Source organism: Crotalus tigris, unplaced genomic scaffold, assembly GCF_016545835.1.
Source record: "Crotalus tigris isolate CLP2741 ecotype Arizona unplaced genomic scaffold, ASM1654583v1 scf7180000017668.6805642782:7212621, whole genome shotgun sequence".
Lineage (NCBI taxonomy): Eukaryota > Metazoa > Chordata > Lepidosauria > Squamata > Viperidae > Crotalus > Crotalus tigris.
Window position 1 is genome coordinate 2,247,448 of NW_024096554.1, and position 27,491 is coordinate 2,274,938.

Consider the following 27,491-nt stretch of genomic DNA (forward strand, 5'->3'; position numbering starts at 1 on the left):
CTTAGCTTCCACCTCACTCCTGGGGGAAAAAAAGGCAGAAATCAAAGTTGTGCAGCATTGGCTCTGTATAGTAGTCCCCGACTTACAACAGTCCATTTAGTGATCATTCAAAGTTACAATGCCATTGAAAAAAGTGACCTATGACCATTTTCCACACTTACAACTATTGCAACATCTCCAAAATTTAGACTCTTGACAACTGACTCATATTTATGATGGTTGTAGTGTTCCAGAGTCTTTCAGTCACCTTTTGTGACTTCTGACAAGCAAAGCCAGATTCACTTAACAACCATGTTACTAACTTAATAGCTGCAGTGATTCACTTAACAACTGTGGAAAGAAAGGTTGTAAAATGGGGTAAAACTCACTTAACAACTGTCTCGCTTGCCAATGGAAATTTTGGGCTCAATTGTGGTCGTAAGTTGTGGACTGCCTGTACCTGAAATACAGATTGTTGCAATTACAGAGCAAGGCTAATGAAATGCATCAAAGGGAAATTTAAAATAAATAAAAGCAGCCATGAGCATTAAATACTTCGGCTGATTGCAATACTGGAAAATGCAGCAGGGTTAATCCTTTTTGAAGAACTTGTAGTTCAAAGCATTGGTATCCTTGGAGGATTGGGTGACTTTCCATGAAGTTCCTTAATCTAACATTTGTTTTAGGACACTCAGTAGAAGATTCCTTTCCAAAATATACTGCAGGTTACCTGTGATTGATGACAACTCTTAAGAGTGTTCATACCTAAAAACAATACAGATGTTGGCTATTGACAACTCCTTGGTTAGCTCCAACCCAAGGACCACAGAGTGCCCAGACTCTGCTTTTTTCCATCATATTAAGTCTTTTTTCTTAGCAGTTTTATAATAGCTAATATGGAACATTGTTCCTGTGGTCTTAGTATTAGTAAGAGTATATGCATACATAGATTATCTAGTCCAATTCAAGGTATCAGTCTGGAATTCTAGAAATGGACTGATCTAGTCTGGGATAATCTAGCTATATTTTAATCTGATTCAATGCCTGAATTACAATGTGATTCAGGAAAAAAAATGAGTTCTGTCTTCCCCAAAATTTGGATGTGGAAAACTAGCAATGGCTCTGACATTTTTTAATTTTCAGCTCAGTTAAATGAAATTGAAACGTAAGCCATATATTTAATAAGGAGCTGAAGTGTGTCAAATTTCACAGAAATTGGCCCAGAGATGTTTAAGTTATGCTCTTTTAAAACTGGTTTTTAAAAAGTCTTATTTTGGCATAAAGTGTGATCTCATGGATAGCAAGAGTAGTCTATGCTGTGGGGAAAATTGATGCCAAATGCTATTTAGATAGGAAGAAATTGTTTATAAAGAAAATTGTGATTTTAATAAGGAAATGTGATGTTCTTTCCTAAATAAAATAAATAAATTACTAGTTCAAGTCAGATAGTATGCAGATTATAAAAAATTCTTCCAATATCACTCAGGATGTGACTGAGCAATAGTGGAGTAGAATTAAGTTGTAGCCAGAATCATCAACTGGAAGTTCTCCCTTTATACTCAGGAATTTTCACAACCTCTCCCTCTTTCCCTTAAGACAGGGTTCCCCAACTCCTGGGCCATAGCCTATTACTGGGCCATGGCCTATTCAGAACCAAATCATGCGAGCAGCGGGCCTGGCATACATGTGCAATGCATATGCGCAGCTCCACTCATGCAAGCATGTGCACTTGCCTGCCACTCACACATATCAGTCCACCACTCATTCAGCCCAGTTCCCCTTTCCCTCCCAGCTGGGCTGCCAAGCTGTAAAAGTTGGGGGGAGCTGCCTTGTGGCTGAGACAACAAATGGTGCCTTGGTTGAACAATCATTTGATTTAGGCAGGGCTATCACCCATTGACTACAATAGTCTCTTTCTCTCCCATGTTATTTTGTATACTGTAAACTAACAAACTTCGTTTTACTTGTATGAATTTGTTGTGATTTCTGCAGTAACCTGGAGCCTAGGAGAAATAGACTGAGAAAGTAATATGCTGGAATTGAAAAGGAGTGGGTTTAATTTTGTCAATCCTCCCCTTTTCTTCTGAGAAGGAAGAAACCTATTAAAAGAAGAAGCAAGTTATGATTCACACTGGCACTGAAACTTATTTAATACCATAATCTTCTACCATGCATTCACATTTTGGAAATCAAAGCTAGGAGATTCCAACCAAGATAGAAGATATCCAGTCAGCATGCATAATTGGTATAAGTACAAAGTAAATAGAAACTGGATGTGGTTAAATTATCCTTCTCCACTTCTGAATCTCAAAGCGATAATGCAATAATTTGATTCATGAAACACTGATCCACCAAATTGTTATGAAACTATCTGCACTTAACTTTTCTGAGGTTCCACATGGCTTTGCACTTTCTCCTTTTTTGACACCTCTTGCCATAGACATTTAAAGTCTGTTCATAGCTATCAATTCCCAATCTATTATTTATGATGGTGGATCACATCTCCCCTGTTCAAGATGCAGTTAGGTTATTGTTTCCATGTGCTATGTTGCACATTCCTTGCCAAATAAACAGAGTTAAATTATGGCATCTGTATTCAGCTGAACAGGGACAGCCAAACTATAATGGTTAAACATGACTTCTCTTGCTACTGAATCTTAAAGCAAATCATGGTAAGTGTAGATAGGTTATATATTTTTTCTTTCCATTTACAGTATGAACTTGATGAAAATGGGCATATGTTGAATATTCCAGGATAGAGATTACCAACCAATCAATTCCACAAAAACCAGGATGATTAGAAGTGATCAACCATTGTGTTGTGTATCTCTGGATCACAACAATATTGCCTCCTTCCAATGCTCTTTTTTGCAAAGGATAACACTGTCATTCCAATCTAATGCTCTAAGTGGGAAAACTAATTTCATAATAGGAACTAAGAGAAATAACAAGCATATCCCTATCGCTTCCCCATACTTCATAAGTCTCTAACCTTTTTTTAAGCCCTTTTTTAAGCCCTTTGTCCTTAGTACTTCATTTTATTGTGCAGCTTATTGTTTTCTTCCCTGGCTTTTAATAACTTCTCTGGGGAGGGATCATGTCACATTTGTGCAACATCTAGTGTATCATTGCCACTTCAATATTTTGAAATAGCAGCAGTAGGTGCATTAGTCTTTGCTTAGTAAGATAATGTCTCCCTGAGAAGAAACATAGAAAATAGAATTGTTGCTTAATATACTTACTTTACTTAGTTTGTTTATACCTGAATATGTAAAGTTTGCTTGGGGAAAATTAACCTGTCACTGAGAAAAGAAAATATCAAGAATAATAGATGAATGAAAGTGTGATCATGGTAACTTAATATGGAAAACTGGGAGTTTATAAAAGATAAGTAAGAGAGCCAGTAAAGATGCTAACATAGTCAATTTTAAATGCAAATTATTCCTTATATAAATGGTCCTTCTGTGTGAGATCAGGATTCTTTCTTATTAGGGGAAAATTCTTAGATGCTCTCATGATGTTCCTCCAGCTATTTGCATCAGTTACAAGGAAAGGCAAAAAATACAAAGGCTTTGTGGACATTGATGTTATGTTGATGTGGATATGGATGTTATAAAAACTTTGTAAGTCAATTTTCAGTAGGATTATAGGATTGTGGTCACAATCTGATTATTTATTTCATTTGGCCTATAGAACAGGGGTGTCAAACTCACCAAGTCATATGACGTGTCACAACATATCATGACTTTGTCCCTATTGCCGGAGCTGGGTGGGTGCGGTTTCGGCATGATGCATCCAGCCCATGGGCCGGAAGTTTGACACCCTTGCTATAGAGGGATAAAGGAGTTTGTTTTAGTCTGTTTTTTTTTTTTAAAAAAAAGGGGGAAGCAATTTAATTTAAACCATCCCCAAATTGTACAGGCTTCATTGTAGAATTTTAATGCAAAAATGCTAAGAAATATTGCATACATAAATAAAGAAGTTCATATGCATGTGCATATGAAAATATGCACATGCAAACTAATGTGGATATTAGATGGAATAGAAAAATTATTGAAGGAATGTAAAACCAATGCAGAATGAATCTAGATTTATTCATCCATAAGTCTGTGCAAACTAGGTAAGAAATCATAGTTTTTACTCTAGTACAGAGTTCCCCAACCTTTCTGGGTTGGTGGCCCAGAAGGAGATGATTTTGTGGATGGGCAGGTACACATTTGCATGTGTCACATGCACAAGCAATGCTCATCCAAGTGGGGCCACAAGCACCAAAACAAGGATCATGCAAGTATCCCCAATGATGTTCACATGAGTGGAGTTGCAAACATCCCTGATGCTCGCGGCGCTGCTCATGTAAGTAAGGCCATGCACACATACATAGATGTATGCATACCGGGCAGCCACTCACACCACCCAGCAGCGATTAGGCCATGGGCTAATGCGCTATGGCCCACAGGTTGGAACCCCTGCTCTAGTGGCAAAAAAGGATTTGCTTTATTTCCAAAGGAACCTTGCAGAAAGTAATGGCAAGAAAACAGAGGTGATGTTCAGGGAAAGGTAGTTCATATATTATCTAGAATGCAGATGTAGGAGACAGAATGAAAAAAAACCCTACATTTTAAAGAAATGTGTGCTGGCAGTTGCACAGAATATAATAATAGATTATAAATTCAGAAAGGAGATGAAATAGCACCTCTAACAATCATGGTTTTTTTTTTAATCAAAAGCAACCAGCAAAGGCATAAACTTTCTCACCAACTTCAGCAAGAATTATACAGGATAGTTAATTCATGTCTCAGATACAGGTTATATGAATTTTTTTAAAAAGGATTACCATAGTTAATCCAGAGCAGTTAGTTTCACACTTCAGTAGAGGTAAGGAGATGGACCTGACACTTGTTTAAGAACTCTTCAGTGGTGTGAAGGGAGGAATACTCATTAATTTTATTCTTAGGATGGAAATAAATTTAAAAAAAAACCTTAATATTCAACTGATCCTTTATATGAACCATGAAGCAACTGAGATATTAAGAACCAGGAAAGTGTTGATGAAAAGAATGGAAGAGAAGACCCGTGTAGTAAGGAACATAATTCAAGTAGTCAACTTTAATAAAGGTAAAATACTACTGACTAAATTATTAGTCCTGAAAGCACTTTCTAGGATGAAACCAGGTCCATGTAATGATGTGGGAAGGGCAGAAGGAATGTGAAGTATTTGCTCTATGGTTCAATGCAGAATTTTGTAACATGCCCCCAGATCAATGCAGAGTATTAGTGATGCATCAATGAACTTGGAGATGAGGCCAATCTTCAATCCTCAATGATATTTTGCAAGAGCAAAGTATTATGGTTGCTTCCCTGCTTAGAAGCAAGTGACCACTTTGTTTTATAGTTTACCTTCAAGAGGGTCCTTTGTTCAAAACTGTGCATATGCATACTGTGTTGTGCATTGAACAAATAATTAGTAGAGTGAGATGGTAAAAAAAATCAACTATATTTGTGGAGGACGAAGTTTAGGTCTCCCTTCGGGTATGAAAATTCAAGCCAGCCACACTCTCTTGTCACAGGCCATGGATTATTCTTTTGAGGGCAAAGCGAAAGCCACCTTTCTAGAAAAAAGGTGGGCAATAAATATAACAAACAAATGAACAAAACACTAATATGAGCAAGTCATATCCTGAATTGCCACAGCACTGCAGGAAATGCTAATGAATTATAATATACAGTATGCTGTATGTGCTTGTATGTCTGTATGTGTATATATGTACACCAACACTCTCTCCCACAGAAAGACTGATCTCATTTTAGCTTATTAGCTAAATCTCATTGTATTAGGGTTTAGAAAGTCTTAATACTATGGTGCCTGACAGAATTCCAAAGGAAGGGCAGAGATTGGAATGTATGGAAAATCTGACATCAATTTAGCAAAAACATTCAATTGTTAAGACTGAGAGTGGGAGAAGGGAGAAGTTTCAAAGTGTGATAAAATGGGAAGAAGCTTTAGAGGCAGAAGAAATGTTGAGCTGTTTTTCACACCTATTTATTTTTTTTAGAAACCAGCTGGAGTGGGAGAGAGCAACACAAACATCTCTCTACCTCCACTACATCTGCTATGGTAGCCTGTCACACTCAAGCTCCTGGACTCCTTGGTGACTCTAACATTAGAGCGCCAAATGACAACCTCCATTGCCTTGCCAAATTTTTGTATAATCTACAGGAATAGAACAATTAAAAATTACCTATGTGGGTGACATTCTGTTGACTGTTGATTCCTCCACTGTGCATGCTAAACAATAATTTCATTTTAGTTTTAATCCATCAACTTTAAAAAAAAAATCCCTTTAAAGTTCTTTATCTTAACTGTGTGATCTAACTGTGCAGATCTAAAATCCCCAAATGAACACATAATCCCTACTAAAATTGCCAAGAATGATGTATGATATTGTATGAGTGAGAATTACCAGCAGTCATACCTGTCAGATTGGTACGAAAGCTTGGTTGGCTGAATATACCTACTTTAGATCTCCAGTGCAAGTCTAAACTATTTCTGTCCCATACTGATAACACTGAGAAATCAGAAAGGAAAACATGTTAGCCATAGAGATGCAATTAAGCTAGATCATTGGGAACAAAATTAGAGCTGAATCTGTCAATCAGGTTGTGATCACGTAAGTGAAAAAAGTAGGTTGGAAAAAGTAAAGCAAAGAAAATATGTTAGTCCAGCGGTCCCCAATCTTTTTGTCACCAAAGACCAGCTTCATGGAAGACAATTTTTACAGGGGGGGGGGATAATGCACAGTTTACAGTAAGGTTTGTGTTCTTATGAGAATCTAATGCCTGATGATCTGAGGGAGACCTGAGGGGAACTAGATGAAACTTTATTCACCCACTGCTAACTTCCAAGTGTGTCCCCCAGTTCATAATAGTCTGTGGCCCAGGGGTTGAGGACCCCTATGTTAGACAATGAAATGATGGACAATTTGCATCTGTGTCTCTGGAAAAAAGAGTTCATTTTGAGACTATCTCTGCAGTCCCATTCCATTCTCTCTGCTTGCATTGCCCTACATTCAGTGTTCCTACAATGAATCTCCCACAGTTTTTACTATTAACTATTAAATTTGTGTTAGAGACACAAATTTACCCACTAATGAAACACTACAAAAATAGTTGGCATGATTCTGCATATAACTGTATATAATTCCTTCCATGCAGTGCTTTTCAGCTGTGCAGATGTATACTAAAAAAAATGATATTGATAGTGTATACCATATGTATATTATGAATCAAGTTAGTTTACCAGTGTTTACCATGCTTTTAAAGGCAGTTTGGTGTAATGGTTAAAGCATCAGGCTACAAATGGGAAAACCATGAGTTCTATCTTGCCTAGGCACAAAGCTAAGCTAGTTATTTTTTCCCAGCACTAGGAAGGAGGCAATGGGAAACCACTTCTGAAACACCTTCGCAGGAAAACTGCAGGGACCTATCCAGGTAATCTCTGAGCATTGGACAAGACTGAAAGGAAGGAAAAAAACCCAGTGTTTTATCAATGTATAATGGATGTGAACATTGATAAAGCACTCCACTAAAAAAATATAGTATGATTATTAATAAGATATTTTAGAAAAAAATGTGGTTTCAGTTCAGTGTGATCCCTAAGATTCTCTGAATGCTGCGTGTTATGTCCCGAGCCTTGCAAACGGCTCGGGCGTTTGCAGGCAGTCCCGGGCAGGTGCAAAGCTGCCCGGGACCAGATAGGCTGTCGCCAGCGCCATGCGCATGCGCGGGTGCTGGCGCGGGAAAAGTAACCCATTTACCCGGGAGTTGCCTATATAAGAGGCTGCGAGGCGTTTGGGCGAGGCTGAAGCCATCTTCCTGTAAGCTGAACGCTGAATAAAAGAAACTGAGAACTCCAGCTGCTTCTCGTGTCTGTTTTCCCGCCACGGACTCAACACTGGCGACGAAGATGGGATGCCTTGCACTACCCGGAAAGGAAGAAGTGTAAGCTTACCCAAGGAGTCCTGAGCGGCGAAAGAGGAACGGTGTCGACTCGGCAGCTGCCCGCCAATCCGGTGCGCATTCGGGGGTAGGCTGGCTGATAGACCCGTCTCCTGAAGATCCGAAGATGGCGAAAATCGGAAGGCTTTCGGAATTCGACGTCTCACATCCAGAGCGGTGGGAGTCCTACGTATCCAGAATGGAGAACTACTTCAAGGCAAACCAAGTGAGGGAAGAATTATCCTTCCAAGATGCCTTAAGGGAAGTCACTGCAGAAGAAGCAGCAGGCGGCGCCGTCAAAAACATGCGGCCGATCAGAAACAGTGCAGAGGGTGCGTCCGTGCACCAGGAAGACGTCCGACGAAACTCCGAGGAGGATCCGGACGAGGAAGTCGACCGTCTACACCCCGCGAAGGAAGAGAACCAGAAGGGAAGCTCTTCGGCTCCGCTCAAGTGCAGCGGCTGTGGAGGTCGCCACAGGAGAACCGACTGCAAGTTCCGCTCCGCTACCTGCCGGGCATGCGGTAAACAAGGGCACATTGCAGCTGTGTGCCTGGGCCGACGAAAGGCACAAACCCAAGAAGAACGCCTGAAGGGTACCAGATTCCCCAGCCAGAATAGGGTAGGTTTTTGCGCTTCGCGAAGAAGCATCTGTAGAACAGGCACACACAAGCCCATGAAGAAAAAGCTGTCACTCAATGTGAAGCTACAAGGGGTTCCATTATCTATGGAACTAGACACAGGGTCTGCCCTGTCCATCATTTCATGGCATACATTTAGGAAGATTTGTTCCAGAAGTGGGTCTAAGGCCAAGTTAAGGCCTTCTGATATTGTATTAACAGATTTTCAGAACTCAAGAGTGTGTGTTAAGGGGGAGGCCACCCTTAACGTGCAATACAAGAGTTTTGAAGGTCCACTAGACTTATTAGTAGTAGGGGTGAACGAACGAGTCTCATAGGACTCGATTGGTTTGAGGCCCTGGGGATACACGTCACAGGACTCAATAGCTTACAAACACTCGACCTACAGGAAGTCTGCAAAGAATTTGCAGATGTTTTCAGCCCCCAGCTGGGCACATTCAAAGGACCACCTGTGTCCTTAAAGCTAGACCCCACTGTCACTCCCATTAGGATTAAAGCAAGAAGGGTCCCTTTTGCTTTAAAAAGTAAGATTGACACTGAACTAGACAAACTAATCCAACAGGAATCCTAGAACCTGTTGATTCCAGCCCGTGGGAGACCCCCATTGTCACGCCTCTAAAGGCAAATGGGGACATTCGCATTTGTGCTGATTACAAATGCACACTCAATAAGGCATTGCAGCAACATGCCTATCCTGTTCCTGTGGTCAGTCACATCCTGGCCTCTCTCAAGGGGGGCGTGTTTTTGCAAAGCTTGACCTAGCTCAAGCATATCAACAGCTGCCTGTTGATGATGATGCTGCCATAGCTCAGACCATTGTGACCCACAGGGGAGCCTTTAAGTAAAAAGGCTACAGTTTGGAGTGAATGTCGCTCCTGGGATTTTCCAAAGCGTTATGGAAAACACACTACGAGGTATACCAGGGGTCTGCCCCTACTTTGACGATGTCTTGATTGCAGGAGACTCCACACACATTCTAGCTGAAAGGCTTAGGGCTGTCCTGTTAAGATTCAGGAAATCAGGCCTCAAGCTCAGAAAAGACAAATGCCAGATTGGGGTGCCTTCTACTGAATTTCTGGGATTCAAAATTGATGCTGCTGGGATTCATCCTGCTGAATCCAAACTAACTGCTATTTTAGATGCACCCAGGCCAAAGTCTAAGGCCGAACTTCAGGCCTTCCTAGGCCTCCTGAATTTCTACAATTCTTTTCTTCCACATAAAGCTAGTGTAGCTGAGCCTCTTCACAGGCTACTAGACAAACAGGCTGTGTGGCTGTGGTCACAAGCGCATGAGGCTTGCTTTAAAGAAGTCAAGGCCTTGCTCACTTCTAACAGTGTTCTTGCACATTTCAACGAGTCTCTCCCTGTGTGCATCGCTTGTGATGCGTCCCCCTACGGGGTTGGAGCTGTCCTGAGTCACCTCAGGTCTGATGGAACTCAGGTTCCTATTGCATACTACTCCAGAACACTGTCTTCTGCCGAGCGCAACTACGCTCAGATAGACAGGGAGGCTCTGGCTGTTGTTGCTGGAATTAAAAAATTCCACGATTTTCTATATGGCAGGCATTTCACGGTCTTCACTGACCATAAGCCTCTGCTGGGACTGTTTACCACACGTAAGCAGACTCCCCACATCATTTCCCCTAGAATGCTTAGGTGGTCTATTTTTTTGTCTGCATATGATTTTTCATTACTCCACAAGCCTGGGAAAGAAATGGGCCATGCTGATGGCCTCAGTAGGTTGCCTCTGCCAGTAGTAGAAGCTGACCCCGCGCCAGCTGTCACATTCTATCAATCCAAGCCTTGCCCGAGCTCCCTCTTAGTGCCAGGGATGTTACCGCTGAAACAGGTACAGATCACACACTTTCACGTGTCCGCTCCTGGGTCCTGTCCGGGTGGCCTGAGCACTGCCCTAGTCCTGAGTTTCAGAGTTTCTGGTCCAAAAGAAACGAACTGTCCCTTTCTCAGGGTTGTCTGCTTTGGGGAAACAGAGTTGTCATTCCCACCTCAATGAGGACTAGGGTCTTAGAATCCCTCCACGAGGGTCATCCTGGCATTGTTCGTATGAAGGCTCTTGCACGCAGCCACTTGTGGTGGCCTGCTTTAGATAAAGATATTGAGGCTAAGGTACACGCATGCCACCTGTGCCAACGATCTCGCCCAGAGATGCCCCAAGCTCCTGTGCATAGATGGGAGGAAACACAGTCCCCATGGTCTAGGGTGCACATTGACTACGCTGGGCCCTTTCAGGGCCAGTTCTTCTTGGTCCTTGTTGACAGCCATTCAAAATGGCTTGAGGTTGTGCCTGTCTCATCCACCACCACTGCAAAGACTATTCAGGTACTGAGGGGGATTTTTGCTGCACACGGGCTGCCAGATGTCATTGTGTCCGACAACGGCCCTCAATTCACCTCCTCCGAATTCCAAGCTTTCTTACAGGCAAACCTGATTCGTCATGCCACGTCTGCGCCTTTTCACCCGTCCACCAACGGTATGGCTGAACGCATGGTGCGCATCGCAAAGGACGCCTTGAAGAGACTCACCTACGGGGACTGGCATCACAGGTTGGCTGACTTTCTCCTTTCTTATCGCACCACACCGTCCACTTCTACAGGGAGAAGTCCAGCTGAACTTCGTTGGGGGCGCCAACTTACTACTAGACTTGACCGGTTGCATCCGGACAGACTGCCTTCATCTACCTCACATCCTAGGGCACCTAGACAACTACTTGTGGGTGCCCCGGTTTGGGCTCGCAATTACGGGCCTGGTCATACATGGGTCCCCGCTTCTGTGTCCAGGATCACAGGTCCTCTCTCCTACGAGGTTGCCCTGGACAACGGTCGTGTCCTGCGTCGGCACATCGACCAACTTCGCTCTAGGCGAGACTTTTCTGCTGAGACTCCTGGGTCTTTTCCAGGGGGGGAGGGGGACCCTTTGGAGCAAAGGGAAGGGCAAGAGCTACTGCCCATCTCCACTGAGGGAGCCACAAACGGCTCGTCCCAAGGTTCTGCAATTGCTCCGAAAAGAAAGTCATGGAGCTTACCCACACAACAGGCACTCACGCCTACTCCAGCCAGGGAGTCACCCCGGGGGCATACTCACTTTCCACACACATCACACAGCACTCCAGCAACGGAGGATACCCGGGGGCATCCCAACAAATCATTCCCCGCAAGAGAACTGGCACACAATTCCCAAGGTTGGCCTGACCTTACCCCAAATCCTACAGGGGGTCAAACATACACAGAGTTAGTCGAGGAACCAAGTCCCGACTACAACAACCCTAGCACAAATCAGGGAACACCTGAGTTTTGGGAAAGTACAGAAACCCACACGAGCCCGAACACAGAATGGGGTTCAGGGAATGGACAGCCTCCTGACAGGTCTTGGACTGACCTAGGAGGTTCTACAGAGACGCCCAGCAGCGGCTATCACTTCAAGGGGCCTGAGGGTCTACAGCTAGGTAGGTCAACCAGGTCACAAAGTAACAGAAGCCCTGGCCTGACGAGCCCGGTGGGCAAGCAAGCAGGCCAGGCATCGGGGCACAGTCCTTGGAAGACACCAGGGCACAATAGAGAGAACAGGCTCACGCCTCCCTCCAGTCAGGGGACTTATGCCAGTAACCCAGAGCTAAGAAGGTCACAGAGAGCAAAGAAATCTCCTAAGTATCTAGAAGATTACATAACATTGCTGGCAAGGCAAAAGCCAGTAATCAGTGGGAGCACTGGGGAGCAAAATGTCATATAAAATAAATGTTGTATGTTGGTAGTAGTTTTAGCCCGGGGGAAAGGGGTGTTATGTCCCGAGCCTTGCAAACGGCTCGGGCGTTTGCAGGCAGTCCCGGGCAGGTGCAAAGCTGCCCGGGACCAGACAGGCTGTCGCCAGCGCCGTGCGCATGCGCGGGTGCTGGCGCGGGAAAAGTAACCCATTTACCCGGGAGTTGCCTATATAAGAGGCTGCGAGGCGTTTGGGCGAGGCTGAAGCCATCTTCCTGTAAGCTGAACGCTGAATAAATGAAACTGAGAACTCCAGCTGCTTCTCGTGTCTGTTTTCCCGCCACGGACTCAACACTGCGTATGAAATTACTGTCAGCTCTTAGTACTACAAAGACAGATTTTTTTTTCCCATGACAATCTGCCCTACCTTATCCTTCAGGTCTTCCAATGTTGCAGCCATCACCATTGTAAGTCCTTCCATCTTATTTCTGATCATCCTCTTCTGCTCTTTCCTTCTATCTTTCCTTCTATTTTTCTCTATAGCTTTTTATAGAGAGCTGCAGAGAAAAGAAGGAATGTCCTTCATAAAAAGGAGGAGGAATCTCTTCCAGACAAAAGTCAGATAAAAAGGGTAGAATCGGGAGCTTCCGGTGTGAGGCGATGGCGATGGCGGCTAGCTTTTAGCCGTCCAGCTGGGGAAGTGTTAGAGCCGCGGAGCGCAGCGTGCATCAGCTGGCCCGCGGCTCGAAAATCCCTTCCCGGGCAAAGGGAAGGGACAGAGAGTGCAGGGATAGAGGTAGAACCCCTGAACCCCCTCTGGATTTGTTTCTAGAGGGGGTGAAAGGAGTGTTCCCTTGGAGCTCCTGCTGATCTCCGCCTCCCAGCTGTTTTTGCTTCCTAGGAAGCAAAAGAAACCGCCGCTTCTTTCTCCGTGTTTATAGCATTCTGGTGAGTAATTTTTAAACGGACGGAGCAGTTTAAAGGATTTTTTGTTATAATTTAGGTGTTTATTTTTTTTATTTTTTGATTTCTACTATTATTCCTCCTTTTTTTGTTATATTAGTGAAAGGATTTAAGATGGCGCTTTGAAAGTGTCGGAGTTTTTTTTTCCTTTCTCTTTTGTTTTACTTTCCCTTTTTAAGGACTGGTTTTTGCTTTTACTTTTGCTTTTGGCTTAGAATTTTTTCTTTTGAATTGTTTGCTCTTTTATTTTTTATTCTTTGGATTTACTCTGGACTTTCAAGGACTATAGTTTGTCTCTTTTTAAAAAAATTTTTTTTTTTTTTCCCTCCTCCCTTCCTGGCTGGAGGGGAAAGGGAAGTGACAATTGTGCTTTTTAAAATGGCTTCAAAGAGGCAGCAGCCTTCCTCAATACCCAAGGTTATTTCTTCTCCTATAACTTCCACTGCACAGCTACAACAACAATCTAAACATGTACCACCGGCTCAGCCACCACCCTCCCCTCCTCTATCTGGACTTTCAGCACAAGAGGTTAGAGGCATAATGGGAGAGATTGTAGTTCAAATGAGAGAGGAAATGAATCAATTTGTCTCACAGATTAAATCAGAAATTAAATCTGATCTCAAAGAAGAGATAACGGGGATAAAGACTAAATTGCAAGAAAACAATAATGAATTACGACAAGATATACTGGCAGCTGTTTCAGGTTTGGCTACTGTGGTGGTTAAGCTCGATGCAAGGCTTGAGGAAGTGGAAGACAAAGTTGACTCTTTGGATGACAAAATTCAAGATGTGGAAAGGAAGGTGGACTCCTCACAAGAAGATATTTTGATGTTTCAGTACAGACAAATGGAGTATGCCCTGAGGATCAGAGGTCTCAAGGAAGATGTGAATCAAGATCTGGTGGAGGTGGTCCTTACTGATCTGGCGCTGGCCTTGGATATGGATAAAGGAGAATTACAGAGAGAAGTGGAAAAAATTTATAGGCTCAACTCCTGGATTGCTAAGCAGAAGAACTTGCCTAGAGATGTGGTGATTTATTTTACAAAGAAGTCCCTGCGGAATGAGATTATACAAGCTTTTTACAATAAAAGATTTCAGATTGCTGCCCAAGATGTCATCATTCTAAAGGAAATCCCATCCAAAATTTTAAGAAGCAGGAAAGACTTTGCTTTTTTAACCAATGAGCTTAAAGCTAGATCGATGCCATTTAGATGGGAAATTCCGATGGGTATTGTTTTGAGCCATGCTGGGACACGCTACAGATTGAACACAGTTGACAAAGCTAGAGATTTTTATACTTCGGTCCTGGGTGCAGGCTCAACCTCATCTGGTCGGAAATCTCTGAGTGGCAAGGAAGTTGAGCAGCAATCTGAGGCATTAGATTTGGTTTCCGCTGGGATGATAGAAGCTGTAAAGCAACGCCAGACGGAGGTTAAAGAGCAGAGGATGACCCGTGCAGCCTATAAGCGTAAAGAGAAGGAGCAACGTAAAAAAGAGCCTAAAGAGAGTTCTCCTGGAAGTGCATCACCGCCGGTGGGAGGAGCAAGACCCAAGAGTTATGCAACACACGCAGCTCTTTCAGAGTTTGATGGTGTCTTCTCCAGGCTGCGTGCCAAGGGAGATGGCAAAGTTTTTGACCTGGAATGTTAATGGATTGAATTCTCCTCAGAAACGCAAAAAAATCTTTTATTATTTGAAGCAACATACTAATGATGTTATTTGCTTACAGGAAACTCATATTTTACTTAAAGATCAGAAATATTTAGTTAATGCTCGTTTGGGATCTCATTTTATATCTTCTGCTCCTGGGAAGAAAGGGGGAGTTGTTATATATGTTAAACAAAACCTACCAGCTTGTCTGGTAGAATCAGATCCCCAGGGGAGATATGTGATGATTGAACTTGGTATTTATGGTAAGAAAATACTTATAGTTGGACTTTACGCTCCAAATCAACAACAGGAACAATTTTATAAGCAGTTACATCAAAAAATAACATTGCTTGATTATAGATCAGTGGTATTAATGGGTGATTGGAATGGTGTCTTAGATATACAAAGGGACAAGAAAGGTTCCTCTCCTTTTCTTAAACAAGCAAGGCTACCTAAAGCCTTTTTTGATATGAAAGAAGACTGGGAATTAAGGGATTATTGGCGGGAACGTAACCAAGAGGAGAGAGACTTTACTTTTTTTTCCGATAGACACCAATCTTTTTCAAGAATTGACTTTTTCTTGATTACCACGGACTTGTATAATAAAGTAAAGAATGTTAAGATTTTTCCTAGATCACTGACGGATCATAGTCCAGTTTGGATGGAGCTGATTCAAGAGAAAGAGGAAAGAAGATCCTGGAGAGTTAATGAAAATTTGTTTAGACAAGAGAAGAATGTTCAAAAACTAAAGGAGTGTTTAAAGGACTATTTTGCTTTGAATATGTACAAGGGGACTTCAATGTCAATGGTATGGGATGCAGGTAAAGCATTTATGCGCGGTGTTTTGATAAAAATGAATAATTTTTATAAGCGAAATCAGATTCAGAAACGTAGAGAACTTGAAGATGAAATTAAATTAAAAGAAAGGGCTTTGATTCTAAATCCTTCTGATGAAAGTACTAAAGAATCTGTAAAGTTATTAAGGTCACAATTTAATATGTTGATAGCAGATCAAGCTGCAACCAACTTATTATTTATGAAACAAAATACATTTTGTAATGCTAATAAGCCGGGGAGATGGTTGGCTTATCAATTAAGAAAGAAACAGAGACAGAGAATAATAGAGAAAATAAATTACAAGGGTAAACTAGTTTCTCAGAAGGAATTAATTAAAAAATCTTTTTTGGATTATTATCAAAACTTATATAAATCTACTAATGTACAATTGTTAGATATAAATAAATATTTAGCTGAGGCAAGTTTTCCTAAACTGACTGAGGATCAGAAATATGAAATTAATGGCTTAATTACTAAGGAGGAAATTGCCTCAGCAATTCAACAATTGAAATTAGGGAAAGCACCGGGTACGGATGGGTTAACAGCTGTTTATTATAAAGCTTTAATGGAGGAGATGATCCAACCATTAAATGATCTTTTTAATGGTATCTTACAGGGTTTAGAGATTCCTCCTTCATGGCGTAGTGCCTTTATATCATTGATTCCAAAGGAGGATCAAGATCTTACTTTACCAAAAAATTATAGGCCTATATCTCTTTTAAACGTGGATTATAAGATATTTGTAAAAATTTTGGTAAATAGGCTTATGAGGGTGGTGCATCATCTTGTGCATAAAGATCAATCAGGGTTTATAACAGGAAGGTATATGAAAAACAATGTTAGACAAATTATTAATCTATTAGAATACTTAGATAAGAACAACCAAGTTCCTGCAGGGCTCATATTTTTAGATGCTGAAAAAGCATTTGACCAATTGAATTGGCATTTTATGCTAAGAGTAATGGAAGAAATGAATTTTGGTGAAAACATATTACAAGCCCTTAAGGTAATATATCAAAAACAAACAGCACAACTTATTGTTAATGGAGGTCTTTCGGAGGTTTTCACAATAGAGAAAGGTACTAGACAGGGGTGTCCTTTATCGCCATTGTTGTTTGTTTTAACATTGGAAATATTATTGATCAAAATTCGAGAGTCTCAGGAAATTAAAGGAATATATGTTAATAAAAAAGAATATAAGTTAAGAGCTTTTGCGGATGACTTGGTTGTTACTTTGTCGCAACCTGATTATTCTGTAGTAAACTTATTACAGTTGATTCATCATTATGGCTTGGTCTCGGGTTTTAAGATTAATGTAAATAAGACCAAAATTTTACCTAAAAATATGTCTAGTCAGGAGAAGCAGATTTTGACTAACCTGACGGGTTTTGAGATTGTTAATAAGGTAAAATATTTGGGGGTGATGTTGTCTGTTTCTAATGTAAAATTATTTAAAAATAATTATGAAAGGTTGTGGGTCAGGGTACAGAAGGACTTGAAGAACTGGGAAAAGTTGCAATTATCCCTCATGGGAAGAATTGCAGTGATAAAAATGAATATTTTACCCAAGTTTCTTTTTCTGTTTCAAATGTTACCAATTTTGAAAAATGAGATTAATTTAAATGAGTGGCAGAAGGGTCTTAATAAATTTATCTGGGCAGGGAAAAAGCCAAGGGTTAAGTTTAAAATTATGCAAGACTTCCGTGAGAGGGGTGGACTTAAGGTACCAAATTTGAAATTATATTATGATGCGGTGGTTTTAACACTAATCAGTGATTGGGTAAATTTGACAAATTCTGAGATACTTTATCTAGAGGGATGGGATTTACTTTATGGGTGGCATGCCTATTTAATATTCAATAAAAAAATGGATTGGGCTTTTAAATCTCATATCTTAAGAATTTCTTTACTTAGGATTTGGAGAAAATATTATAAAAGTGATTTCAAAGTACCATTATGGGCTATACCTTGGCATGCAATAGAAGCAATAAAAAGAGGGGTTAAAATGGATATGGTGTCTTACAGACAGTTACTTAAATGGGATGGACAAAACTGGCAATTAAAATCACGGGAAGAGTTAGCACAAGAAAACTTTATTTATTCTTGGTTCCAATATAGGCAATTATTAGACAGATGGAAGATGGATTGTAAGGTGGGTTTTCTTAGAGAAGATGAAAATCTTATCAAGCAAGTGAAGGATTCAAGACAAACCCACATTAAGAGAATTTATGCGGTTTTAGTTGAATTGGATTCAGAAACGGAACTAATTAAAGATTGTATGATAAGATGGGCGCAGAATTTTGGTGAGCCAGTTTCATTGGACACCTGGGAAAATATTTGGGTGAGAAATGTCAAATTTACACAAGCACAGAACTTAAGGGAGAATTTTTATAAAATGTTTTATAGATGGCACCTTGATCCACAAAAAATGTCTTATATGTACCCTGACGTGCAACCCAAATGTTGGAGATGTGGTTATAAGGAGGCTTCCTATTATCATATTTGGTGGTCATGCAGAGAGATAAAAGCATTTTGGATCAAAATATGGTGGAATATCCAGAGAATTTTTAGAAGGAGGGTAAAATTTACTCCGCAATTATTTTTGTTAGGTATTGTTACAGATTGTGATACAAAGGAGGTTGTTTTGATGTTAAATTTGATTACAGCCGCTAGGCTGTTAGTAGGACAATATTGGAAGAAGGAATCTTTGCCTACATTGCAGGAATGGTTTCTTAAAGTAGCTTATCTGGCGGAAATGGCAAAGATTTCGGCTTTCTTAAAGCAACAAACGCAAGAGAAGTTTCTTGCTGTTTGGGATAAATGGATAAAATTTATACAATTTAGATTGGGTATACAAAAATATTATATAGTTTTTTCATAAGTTTTATTTTCATATATATTATAGATAATCTTTTTATATATATAAATATAAAGTTCTTAATTTAATTTTTATTTTTATTTCTTAAGCCTATATTCTGCTCTGGGAAGCTCAGGGGGGGGGAAGGGAGGGGGGGGGTTTGGGAGGGGTGGGGTTTTTTTTTTTATATATATGTATTGTTTAGTTTTATCTTTTTTGTATATGTTGTCTCTTGTTTTGTATTCTTTTTTCTTTTTTGTAAAATTTATAAAACTTTTAATAAAAAAAAAAAAAGGGTAGAATCAAGATCATATAAAACATTGGTACCACTTTATAATCCCTTGGTAAGACCTCACTTGGAATACTGCACCCAGTTTTTGGTCGCCACAATATAAAAAAGATATTGATAGTCTAGAAAGTCTGCAGAGAAGAGCAACAAAGATAATTAGGGGGTTGGAGACTAAAACATATAAAGAACAGTTGCTGGAATTGGGTATGTCTAGCTTAATGAAAAGAGAACCAGATGATAACAGTGTTCTAATATTTGAAGGGCTGTCACAAAGAAGAGGGAGTCAACCTATTCTCCAAATCACCTGAAAGCAAGACAAACAGCAGTGGATGTAAACTAATAAAGGAGAGAACTAAAGAGAAATTTTCTGACAGTTAAAACAATTAGTCAGTAGAATGACTTGCCTCCAGAATTGTGAGTGCTCCAACACTGGACGTTTTTAGGAAGACAACCATTTGTCTGAAATGGTGTAGGGTTTCCTGCTTGAGTAGAGGGTGGAACTAGAAGATCTCCAAGGTCCCTTTCAACTTCTTTATTCTGTTAAAAGAAATCAAAGTCCACAGCAGGAATGTTACATATGCAAATGTCTAAGATAGGGGTCTTCAAACGTGGCCCTTTTATGACTTGTGGACTTCAACTCCCAGAATTCCTCAGTGTGCCTGGCTGAGGAATTCTGGGAGTTGGAGTCCACAAGTCATAAAAGGGCCAAGTTTGAATACCCCTAGTCTAAGACAATCCCTCCCTATTTCACTTGAAGAGAGAGGTGGGAGATTTTCAAGATTCTGTTACATATTTTTTTCAATAAAAGTAGTATTGAACTTGCAGCTCTGATAAGAGCTAGGTATCCTAGAATTAGGCAATCTAAAATCATTTTCATATCATTGCCAAGAAAGTTATATGGGTATGTTGATATGGTCATCAGCAAATGAACTTTCTTGAGACCAACTGTAGTTTAACTTTTAAAATCTAGATGTCCCCATTTTCACATACAATACTATTATCATACAGTGACCCAAAGAAAGATGAATGATAATCACAGTTTCTTGACTGTTCTTTCTCATTCATCCATGTGATGTTCATCTGTTTTGCTTGTTTATTTTCTTTTAAGTAGAATTTCACTGTATATTTATTTGTAACTCTAGTTCCCTTGTTTAGATAGAAAAAAACTGGCATATAGCAGTTTAATTTAAACCAATGCCATGGTGGCTTTCCTTTAACATTATTTTAATTATTTGGTATTACTTCTGATACTGAATTCCCAAAAAAGAGATTCTAGAGAAGATGCTTAATCTATCTTTATAAATTCTCTTTAATATATATAAAGCATTACTTTACCAATAGTCAGGGAAGAAGCTTTTAGTTTTGAATTAGGGAACAAACACCATCATGTTTATATTCCTTGTCTGGTAATGATGGGAATCATGCAATGGCTTTTTGAACCAACAGGAAATGCTATCAACCAATAAATAAGGCTCTGTGTGCAGTGACCACATTTTTCACTTTGTTAGTTGAAGATTTTATTTGTCTCAGCAACAAACTTACGGTGCCCCTAATTTTTCTATGCTCAGAAGCTTGAGAGCTTTGCCAGCTTGAGAGCTTCCAGCTGTGTAGACTTCAGCTTTTAGCATCAATAGCAACACTTATGTTGGCTGGGAAATTCTATTCACTGAAATCCACACATCTGGAAACTGCCAAGGTTGAAAAACACTATTCTAGAATGACATATTTAACTGGATATTTTATAATAGTGGTTCTTAATTGATAGTACATGTGAACTTAAAAGTAATCTGTAAGATAGAACAAATCAATGGAACTTTAATTCTTTAAATTGGACTGCAAATAATAAATAAGATAACAATAAGTTCCTTTGGAGAAAATGGTCTTTTTATTTCTAGCATGGTATGGTTCAGTTTCTTGCATAGAATAACTAGTGGACAAGATATAAGAGGCTAAGGGTCATCATTTTAGTCATTTTGAAATAACTTGTGGTGGTGCCAGTAGCATATCAAGGGCAGAGAGGTGAGATTGGTCTGTCTTGGGTGTAGACAATAAAGAGTGTATTGACTGGTAACATAGGAATGAGAAGGACACTATCCAGAAGATCAGTTCTGGGTTTGGAGTTAGTTAGTCATTGCTGGTGATGTACTAATTAGCTATTTGGTAGTCAATGACATAGGGCAACAGCAGTGGTGGAGGGGAATGTTAAAAAAATATTCTTGGTTCACCAATCAGTGGTTTGATAGAAGAAAACACATTAATTGATTTAAAAGATGAATGTCTTGCTGCTACTATTCAAGACATGCTGTTAGGCATAGCATGAAAAATGACTTTCTTATGAAAAATGTTTCTTACAAATCTATGTTTCGCTCATATGACAACCTGAAGCTGACATTTACTTCAACTGGGCTTTGTGGAAAAGGAAGAATTTTCTTCCTCTTACTCAGTGTCCCCCCCCCCCTCCAGTATTGAAAGGCAAACATCTGTATCACATAACTAAGAAACTATTATGTTAACTCTTGAGGCTAAACTGAACCTTTTGTTAAGTTTGTCATCAAAGAACAAATTGTCTCCTTCATTGGAGCAAATGGCAGAGGGTGATTAATTATCCCTGCCTACCATATTCTGACATTCCTAGATGTTTGTGAGTAAAGTCCATATGTTGTGACTGATTTTTTCCTCTGCTTGAAAATTTTGAGCTAACTGATAATATTGGGAAAACACTTATGGAGATAATTTTCAGATGGTCTTCCTTAGGGTGCTTCATATACATAAAACACTAACATTAAAGACTACCTATGGTTTATTTCCTATAGGTGCCTCTGTGGGTTCCTATAAAGCTCTTCAAATGTTATAAATGCTTTCCGGTGTGGAACTAATAAAAGTTATGCTCATTCAATTCTATGCAGGCAAAGACAAGCCTTCTTGATTTGCAATTCAGGAAGAACTGCTCTTAGAATCCCCATGAAAGCCATTGCTTGTTATGTATCTAGCAGAACTGAGATGCAATAAATGATTGAAATCTGGCCAGAAGGGGGAAACTGCTTTGCCTGGTGGATATAAACAAGTTTACTGAATCTGTGTTTTTGAAGCCTGCATTGTCTCTGTCACTTGGCTGGTATGATGCCAGGTGGCAGAGTATGGGAAGCAACTTGTCATCTCTAGACTTTTCCATTTCTGGAGAGGAAAGTTCCCTCCAGGTATTCTTTGGCAGGAGACTGTGACTCCCCTGTATCTCATAAGTCTTGATCCCAAAAAAGCACCAACTCATCAGAAAATGCTTTGAAGGTAATGTTGACCCCAAGATTATACACAAGATATAGCAATTACAACCTTATATAGCAATCATAATCTTATTTGTGCTGCCCAGAGTCATAGGGAGTCAGGCAGCATACAAATTAAACAAATACATTTATTTTTCTTGATTTATTGTAAGTGGCCACTCCAATAGATTTGACAACTTACATCTGATACAATGCTGAAACAATTAAAAAATACAGACAAAAGAAAACAGACTAATAACACTAATTACCTATCTGCTATAAAAGCTTGTAATGTATGTTTTGATAATCTTGTTAGATATTAAACTGAAGTAATTTCTCTTCTTTGTATTCTGAATGCTTGTGCTTTGTCAATTTGGGACTTCAGGCATTATGATTTGTAATATGTAAAGAGTATACCAACAAGGAAGTCGGAATATATGATTTACCTAACCATGGTGAAAATGCCACTAATCTTTTAAGGCCAGTTCTTGTACCATGGTGAGGACTCCCAAGATATGATGGCAGAATAAGTTTTTTAAAATCACATATTCAGAAATAAAGAAGATTGTTGTGTTTGTATGCTCAGGTGAACAAAAAAACAATTTAGAATTCAATTGTTGTACCTATTATTGCCATTATTTAGTTTTCTGAAGTCCACAGTTTCTCTGCCATGCCAGTCTACTGTTCTCTTGCAAATTAATCTAATGCTATTCTTTTCTTTCTCTTTAAGGATGATTCCAGCTACAAATAAAGCCTTTGTGGTGAACAACCTGGTTTCTGGAACAGGCTATGATCTTTGTGTTCTGGCCCTGTGGGATGACACTGCCACAACACTCACTGCTACCAACATAGTAGGCTGTGCCCAGTTCTACACCAAAGAGGACTATCCCCAGTGCCAGTCCATGCACAGCCAGTTTCTGGGTGGGACCATGATTTTAATCATTGGAGGCATCATTGTGGCTACTCTGCTGGTATTTATCATCATACTCATGGTGCGGTACAAGGTTTGCAACAACAATCCTGGCAAGATGGCCAATGTTAGCAATGTCTATTCTCAAACAAATGGATCTCAACCTGTCCAGAATGGAGTCCTGCCACAAGTGAATCCCAAAGTTGTGGTAAGGAATGAACTCATGGAGTTTAACTGTGAGTCAGCACACAGCAGTATCTCTTCTTCCTCTAGTTCCATGAACAGCCGTGACTGTGATGGCTATAGCCTCCAAAGTGAGCAGGGCACATTGTCCAGTAAATGGAGGCCCCCATCAAGATCAAAGCATCACAATATTGATCGGCTCATGGGAGCTTTTGCCTCTCTGGACTTGAAGTGTCAGAAAAAAGAGGAAACAATAGACTCAAGAACTTCTACAGTGGTCCGTCACTCAGATAAGGAGCCACTTTTGGGTCAGCAGGAATCCAAATTTCGTAGCCTCCTCATGTTGCCACTGGAGGGTAAAACTAAGCGTAGCCATTCTTTTGACATGGGGGACTTTTCCACTTCTCAGTGTTGCAACTACCCAAAAAAAATCACAAACATTTGGACAAAACGTAGTTTGTCAGTGAATGGTATGCTTTTACAGTACAATGACAGTGACCTGACAGAATCAAAGGGAACTTATGGGAGTTCTGAGTGGGTCATGGAAAGCACAGTGTAAATAGAAGTTGCCCTCCATTCCATTCTTAGTCCTATCAAACATAACCAAGTCCATGAGTTCAAAAGGCCATAAATGTGATAGAAGGAAAACAAAAACACACACACACATTCAGCCACATATTGGTCAATAAGTATTAACATAAAAATTCAAGTGGAGTAAAAGAAGTTATGAGACGTTTATAGGATGTGTGCATGTGTGTAAGGAGATGGTGATATGCCCTCAACATATTATTTATATTTGTGTGAATGTCTCAAGGAATTCACTGGAAACATTCAGTGCTATCCCAGTTTCCCAGTGAACTGTGTAACAAAATTGAAAGAGGATTAATGCTGGTTAAGAAGTGTCTATTCTTAGGAGAATTATTTTTGTCTTCATTTTCTCATTGTCTGAGAAGAACATTTCAGTGGATACAAAACTAACAGGGAAATAATCTCAGCTGCCACTGTATAACCAATATATCTGGAAAAAGAAACCCTGAACACACAAATTAACATTAAGATTAAAAGCAACATTTTGAAAAGATCTTGCCACTGTTTACCTGAAGATTCTCCCCTCTCCAGAAAAAAAAATAATCCAACAGTCCATACTCACTGCCTTCCCTTGTTATAACTTTAAAAAAAAAAATCCATAGCGCTTTCCCAGAAAAAATCTAATAATTGATTATTAATAATTGAGGTGTTATCATTTTTCAATCTTATTTTATTCATCAACAGATGGCCATAGGTTATTAAGAATATGAGAGAGTTTAGTGTCAGGGTAGAAGAGAGAAATTCAGTTTTTATAACCTGAGAGAGAAAGGAGAAAAATGTTCTTATTTCTGGCCCAGGATCCAAAATCACTATTTAATCAATAAACAACAGTAAAAAAAATCCAACTCATAAACATTATAAGAGGGAGGGGGGATTCATAGCCTTCATATTAAATACCACAAATTGGTATATCATCATGTCAGTCAGAAGAAAGGGACATGAAATCTCCAGCATCACATGAGACTCCAAGGTTGATTATGAGAATATTCCTCATTTGCTCTGGAAAATACAGTGTAGACTAGGAGGGCCCCAGATTCACAGTGCTATATAGTCTCTCTGTGTCCCACATTATGTTCACATATTTGTCTTTCTTGTCGAAACCCTTGTCCATTTGAGACTACCCATTATGCCTTTTTAAGTGATAATCAAATGCATTAATGGATCTGGAAGAGCTGTGAATGCACAAATTCTGCCCTCCCAAAACACTACTCCATGGCAGAAGTGAAATGTTGGCCTTTAGAGCCACAGCCTATAATTCAGAATTGTTTTTTGTATTTATTTGCTCCCAAAGATTTGTCCATTGGGAAGCTCTTTCTGAAATGGCACATTATTTATTTTTTCAAAGGGACTGTGCTGAACAGAATTGTAAAAAGGCAAAGAGAACACTCATATACCATCTCGGTTTTTGTTTTTAAGACAAAGCTCAGCTCAGAGATATATTGTGACATGGCTATGTATTTGATCCTGTTATCCGTCATGTTTCCTATTTGAAGTTTTAGAAAATGGCATCCCTGTGATCAAAATATTTTCTTTTCCCTTCCTCTTTTGCTACAAAATGTACAGTAAAAACAACTTATTGGGAAAAAATGAACCTTTCTTTTATTCATTATTTCAATGGTCTGTTCTGAATGCTAGAATTAATTTTTGTTTTCTTAGAAAAAGAAAAGAAATGACCCTTCAACTTGTATGTTCTTCCAAGGGAGTTCATTCCAGATCATAGAAGCTGATACTTTCTATCAATTAAATACTTCTGGCTGTAAATAACTCAGCAATACAGAAGTAAGGTTTTTCTAGTAAGAAAGGTGTGCATGGGTATTACGCTTTCCTTGAAATTGCCAATATCCACATATACTATGTATCACATAACATATATTCTCTCTATACAAAATGTTTTGTCAGTATCTTCAATCCTACTATTCACCAGCTTCTAATTGAAATAACTCAGGATAATACTAATAACTCAGAACTGTACAAATTGGATAAATTATGAAAATCAACTAGAAAATAGATTATGGTTCTTATTGAATAGGCAAAAATGATTACTAAGGGGTCTTAGGAGCTGTGGTGGTGCAGTGGTTAGAATGTAGCTTTGCAGGCTAGCTCACTGTTCACTGCCAGAGTTCAAATCTCACTGGCTCAAGGTTCACTCATCCTTCCATCCTTCTGAGGTTGGTAAAATGAGGACCCAGATTGTTGAAGGCAATATACTGACTATAAACCACTTAGAGAAGACTGTAAACAGTGGTGGGATTCAACCAGTTCACACCACTTCAGCAGAACTGGTAGCTAATTTTTTGTTGCCCAGGCCCAGAATGGACTTCTGGAAGTGGCATCCACCCAGAGGATCGGTTGTTCACATATTTGAATCCCATCACTGACTGTAAAACACTATGAAGTGGTATATAAGTCTAAACACCAAATACCAAATACCAAATACTAGTCTAAATACTACTGCTATCTTTGAAATGTTTTAAGAGAAGAACTGGTGCAGCATTGAACATAAGAAAATCTCAGAGATTCAGAAAAGAATCTCAACAAGGCAAACTCATACTATTTTAAGTTCAGATAGCTTTCATTGTCTGCTGCAGTGGTTCTCAACCTGTGGGTCGGGACCCCATTTGGGATCAAACAACTATTTCATGGGGGTCACCAAACAAGGCAGTCCGACATTTTTTTCCCCCTTTTCCTTAGCTGTGCTACTCCCTTTTATTCTATTGGCTTTTGAAAGCCAATAGAATAGACTCTCTTGAATAGAGTCTAATTCTATTGGCTTTCAAAAGCCAATAGGAATTGTCCAGGCTGTCTCTGCCCTGCTGAGCCCGCCAAAAGTCGCATTCTGCAAACGGTGCTGCACCAGTTGAGTAGTCCTCGACTTACGACCGGTTGAGTAGTCCTCGACTTATGACCGGTTGGGGGTCGCGGCATTAAAAAGGTTGAGAACCACTGGTCTGCTGCCTGTTCAAGGTGCCAATTTGACAACTCCCAGAAGCATCAACTTACATGACTAAAGCTGGCTTGGAATGCAGAGAGCAATCATTTCAACACAGCAGGACACAAGGTTGGAAAGCCCAATCTAGATCATATTAATTAGCAATAACTAGTACATGAAGTCAGCATATGAGCTGATATGCCTCAAGCTCACGCTAGCATAGCTTGGTTGTAAAAATGCAGGCAGGCATTAGATGACAGTGAAGAGGCATCCCAGGTGATTTAATTTGGGGTTTTACAACTCAGGCTTGTATGTCCCTCATCAAAGTAACCATCCATACAAGTAGTCCTTGACTTATGTCCACTGTTGGTGCCAGAATCTCTGTTGCTAAACAAGGCAGTTGTTAGGTTGGGGTCACACCTGATTTTACAACTTTTTTTGCCACAGTGAATCGCTGCAGTTTTAAGTGAGTCGCATGTTTGTTAAGCAAATCTGGCTTCCCCATTGACTTTGTTTGTTGGAAGCCAGCTGGGAAGATCGGAAATGGCAGTCACACAACACCAGGATATGGTAACTGTCATAAATACAGGCTGGTGGCCAAGTGTTCAGACATAAATGTGAGGACCGGTTGTAAGGACCCACCCCACTTTGCATCTTAAGAAGACAGAACTCTTGGAATAATTCTTCCAACAGG

General features: G+C 39.9%; 1 protein-coding gene across 6 annotated transcripts in view; it reads left to right on the forward strand.

Annotated features, from left to right (window-relative positions):
* Positions 1–25,446, forward strand: part of LRFN2 (leucine rich repeat and fibronectin type III domain containing 2) — a 322,235-nt gene extending 296,789 nt beyond the window's left edge. For all 6 annotated transcript variants that reach the window (XM_039337076.1, XM_039337075.1, XM_039337080.1 and 3 more), the window contains one exon: positions 22,918–25,446. In XM_039337076.1, the coding sequence (XP_039193010.1) occupies positions 22,918–23,839 (922 nt within the window). In that variant the 3' untranslated portion in view covers positions 23,840–25,446. The remainder of the gene's footprint in view (positions 1–22,917) is intronic.
* The last annotated feature ends 2,045 nt before the right edge of the window (positions 25,447–27,491 follow it).